The sequence below is a fragment of the Alosa pseudoharengus genome, unplaced genomic scaffold, assembly GCF_046254945.1.
Source record: "Alosa pseudoharengus isolate Yale_2024_CS ecotype anadromous, Long Island Sound unplaced genomic scaffold, YU_APseudo_1.1 YU_APseudo_1.1_scf_21, whole genome shotgun sequence".
Classification (NCBI taxonomy): Eukaryota; Metazoa; Chordata; class Actinopteri; order Clupeiformes; family Clupeidae; genus Alosa; species Alosa pseudoharengus.
The window spans coordinates 25,036,802-25,038,982 of NW_027468674.1; the positions used below are offsets into that span (position 1 = coordinate 25,036,802).

General features: G+C 41.4%; 1 protein-coding gene across 1 annotated transcript in view; it reads right to left on the reverse strand.

The window, feature by feature from the left end:
- Positions 1 to 1,784, reverse strand: part of gfra1b (gdnf family receptor alpha 1b) — a 32,995-nt gene extending 31,211 nt beyond the window's left edge. The window contains exons 1-2 of the mRNA XM_076298975.1: positions 964 to 1,784; positions 194 to 496 (exon numbers count right to left, since the gene is read on the reverse strand). Of these exons, the coding sequence (XP_076155090.1) occupies positions 194 to 496; positions 964 to 1,003 (343 nt within the window). The 5' untranslated portion in view covers positions 1,004 to 1,784. The remainder of the gene's footprint in view (positions 1 to 193; positions 497 to 963) is intronic.
- Between the last annotated feature and the right edge of the window lie 397 nt (positions 1,785 to 2,181).

Below are 2,181 nucleotides of genomic sequence, written 5' to 3' on the forward strand. Positions count from 1 at the left end.
GAGGTAATATTCTTAGCATCAGGCATAGCATTTTCTGTGAGATATATTTGCATTACGATATAGGCTTGAAAAAGTATCATGGTAGCCTACTTTTTTATTTTATATGCCTTGCCTAAGAGGTCCTCAGTGAACTTAGACTGACCAATTTGGATGATTTGGAGTAGGCATTTGCTTTCTTGTAAGACAATAGTACCTTGTAAACTCGGATAGATACTCCAGTAAATACGCAGGCAGTTCTTTTCCTTCTTCATGCCCCGCTTGCACTTGCAATTGTACAGAGGGCTTTGTTTCATAGCGTCCATGGCGCTACGACACTCGTCCTGCGCGTCGGCCCTGGCCAGCATGGTGTAGTTGTCCGTTAACTTCCCCGACACGCACTGTCTCATTGTGCGATACTTTGCGCTGCAGCCATACTCCCCCAAACACTGCCCGTTCGCCTCCACACAGTCCAGTCTGCCGCTGCGCATTCTGTCCGACTTGGTGGAGGATATTATATCTGCATAATAATAATAACAATAATAATAATTATAATAATAAATGTCAAGCAGTATATGACCAATACATTAAGTTGCTTCATATACTACCCATACCCATATAATCAGAAATTCAGCTAATTTTAATCAATATGCACGTTAATAAGCAACTAGGCGTCCAATGAAAGTCATCAGGCTTCACCACCTCTTTACAACTCAAGGGAATACATTTATATTATTCAGTTATACAAAATAGCGTCCCATCAGGGTGGCAATATATGATCATCATGCTGTTCAAGATTTCGAACAGCGTGATGTTAAATTCCATCAGTCTAAAGACTCCATGAGAGCATATTTCAGGACGCTGCCCGTGAGCGTATAGTAGCTTATACACAAGTTTTTGGGTTTCAAACCTAACAAAAGATGAAAAGGGTAAATACTGAGAGATGGTAAATTGGTTATTGGAAAAAAAAGTTGGACGATAACTTACCCAGAACAGGCAACATGATGTATAAAGTTGCCAGAATCATTATCTCTTTCTTTTTAGATTCCTCAATAATATCCTATGTTGGTTTAAAGGTTATAAATCATTACAATTCCGATTTTCCTCATAAATCTTGTGCGCTCCAATTGCTCATCATTCAAAAGCAAATGATTGCTCATGCTGTAGATGACACATCCACACGGACTCCGGTGAACGGCACTTCTTGAAATGTTCTGTTTTTGGGTACACGCCCCACGTTTAAGAAATCCAAAATTACTTTGCTATTGAACAGCCAAGTAAACCTGCCAGCGAAGTAAACCTGAAAATGTTTTTTGGTGGAAAAGCGCAAATAATTGTCCGTGGCTTTGGAACTCGGGTCCGCTGTCCTTTCTTCCCAATACGTGCTGGATTCGGCGACTCTCGTGGTCTCAAAGGCTTCGAATAAGCTTTCTTCCTTTGTAATTAAAATATTTACTTCACATGCGGATATATCCCTTTCATACGAAATTGTTACATCGAAATGGTAACCAGGTCTGGTGCAGCCTGCAGCGTGGTTGTCCAAAGGGCACACAAGTCCGTGTGTCGGACCATGCGCGTACTCTGCGCAGAGTTTGGCTACGGCGACGCGCCTGTGCGAACAAGAATATTGAAGGTGGATTAGATGATCCCAGATTTATTGTTTTCTAGTTAAAACCATCAACTTAATCAGCTGTCAAAGAAATGGAAAGAGATTGAACAGTGGCTAATCATGCTCGGTGGGTCTAAAAAGTCCAACAGAGTGTGAAAACTCTCAAAAAGTACTGATTACAGAAGTAGACACACAAAGGCGCAAGTTGTCCCTGTAACGCATAGGAAGGTGTCTCCTGTCAACTCACGCACACAGAGCACACCTTCCACGAAATGCCCCAAGTCAACCGGATGCCCTGTGCATGTAAAATGACGTAAATAGATACGCGCAAAACTAACACATTGCCCTGATGGGAAATCAACGTCTATTATTAGAGGGAAGTTGCTGTGCATAATTTACTGGGGAGATCATTTGGAATTCTGATTATTGTGTAAATGTTGTTTCCTTCATTATAAATAGTTGTGCGATCTATTGATGGGAGAATAACCAACAGCGTCGCCTAGCTGCCGAAGTCGTATATGACAGTCACAAGATATCTCTGATCCACTGGTGCAAACTGGACTGAATAAATATTGTTCACAAATACGAACGAGATG